The sequence below is a fragment of the Pundamilia nyererei genome, unplaced genomic scaffold, assembly GCF_000239375.1.
Source record: "Pundamilia nyererei isolate P.nyererei 1_Seehausen unplaced genomic scaffold, PunNye1.0 scaffold00902, whole genome shotgun sequence".
Lineage (NCBI taxonomy): Eukaryota > Metazoa > Chordata > Actinopteri > Cichliformes > Cichlidae > Pundamilia > Pundamilia nyererei.
In genome coordinates this window covers 46375-47817 of record NW_005188303.1, presented here as the reverse complement: position 1 = coordinate 47817, position 1443 = coordinate 46375, and the positions used below count along the sequence as shown (strand labels likewise).

At 41.8% G+C, this 1443-nt stretch overlaps 1 protein-coding gene across 1 annotated transcript in view; it reads left to right on the top strand.

Moving 5' to 3' along the window:
- The first annotated feature begins 95 nt into the window (after positions 1–95).
- The window catches only part of LOC102207508 (zinc finger protein 431-like), a 3481-nt gene continuing 2133 nt past the window's right edge, over positions 96–1443 (top strand). Inside the window, exons 1-2 of the mRNA XM_005755070.1 lie at positions 96–259; positions 566–1162. Of these exons, the coding sequence (XP_005755127.1) occupies positions 242–259; positions 566–1162 (615 nt within the window). The 5' untranslated portion in view covers positions 96–241. The remainder of the gene's footprint in view (positions 260–565; positions 1163–1443) is intronic.

Genomic DNA, 1443 nt, shown 5'->3' with positions numbered 1-1443 from the left:
GCAGATGTTGATTCCTGCAGTGACTGTTGTTCTTCAGCCTGTAGAAACCATCCTGCAGCTGCTGGAACAAATGAATCTTCTAAATGTTGCTTTCTCTGGTTTGTGTTTGCTCTGCTTCTTTTTGTCAGAGATCAAATACATAAAAATATTCTTTTGTGTCCCAGCTGATCAGCAGGAGGAGAATCTGACGGAGGAACATTTTCAGCCATTTGGACTCAGCTCAGCCACTACAGAGGAAACAATGAGCTCAACACAGATGGTGAGGAAGAAATGTTGAACCTGTGGTCAAGTTACAAGAAAATACAAAGATAACATTTTATAAGGATACTGAAGTAAAATAAAGTAATTTTTCATACAATATATTTTTTTTCCAATGAGCAAAATATTTTCCTTATTGTCATTTTCATTACAGAGGGAGTTTCAATTCAATTTTATTTATATAGCGCCAAATCACAACAGCAGTCGCCTCAAGGTGCTTTATATTCTACAGTAGATCGTGCATTAGTAAAAAAGTTTGTTCCGTGACTGCATTTCACTCACTGCCTCTGTATCTCTGTCACTGCAGGACCGACATGAAGCGAGACGTCAGCGCTCTCAGGAGGCCGACAAACCTCACAGAAGAAAGAGAGAGAAAAAATACAGCTGTGATGAGTGTGGGAAGGAGTTTACTCAGAACTCCAGCTTGAAATGTCATCGGCTCATCCACACTGGGGAGAGACCATTCACCTGTGACTTGTGTGGAAAGTCTTTTACCGACGCCGGAAGCTTGAAAACACACCAACTCATCCACAGTGGACTTAAACCATACAGCTGTGATCAGTGTGGCAAAGCTTTTGCTCGCAGTAGCTACTTAAAGAGTCATCAAGTTACCCACTCTGGAATTAAGGCGTACAGCTGCGACATTTGTGGAAAAACTTTCAGACATCAAGGGTATCGAAATATTCACCTACGCATCCACACCAGACATGAAGTTTACTGCTGTGATCAGTGTGGGAAACTATTTGTAACAGACACACAGTTACAACATCACATGTTTACTCACAATGAGGAGAGACCTTATAAATGTGACAAGTGTGAGAAGACGTTTAAAGCTCCACATTACCTGAGAGTCCACCAACAGATCCACACCAATAAGAAACTGTACAAGTGCAGTTACTGTGAGGTATGTATTTATATTTTTATCTTGTTATTTTAGCCTGGCTGTTTGGAACAACTCTGCTTATTCAGTTGTGTTAGCATGTTAGCAATTAGCTGGTTTCATTGCTCAGCTTAGCTCTCCACACTCTGGACTCTCTGCTCAGTTCAGTTGGTTCTCCCATTGCGCTGCACAGTCAGCAACTCGCCCAGTTCTCCATGTGTCTGTGATGTTTTGTCAACCTCGACTAGGGCTGGGCTATATCATACCGTTCACGGTAATACCGGTGTAATTTTGGGCAACGATAG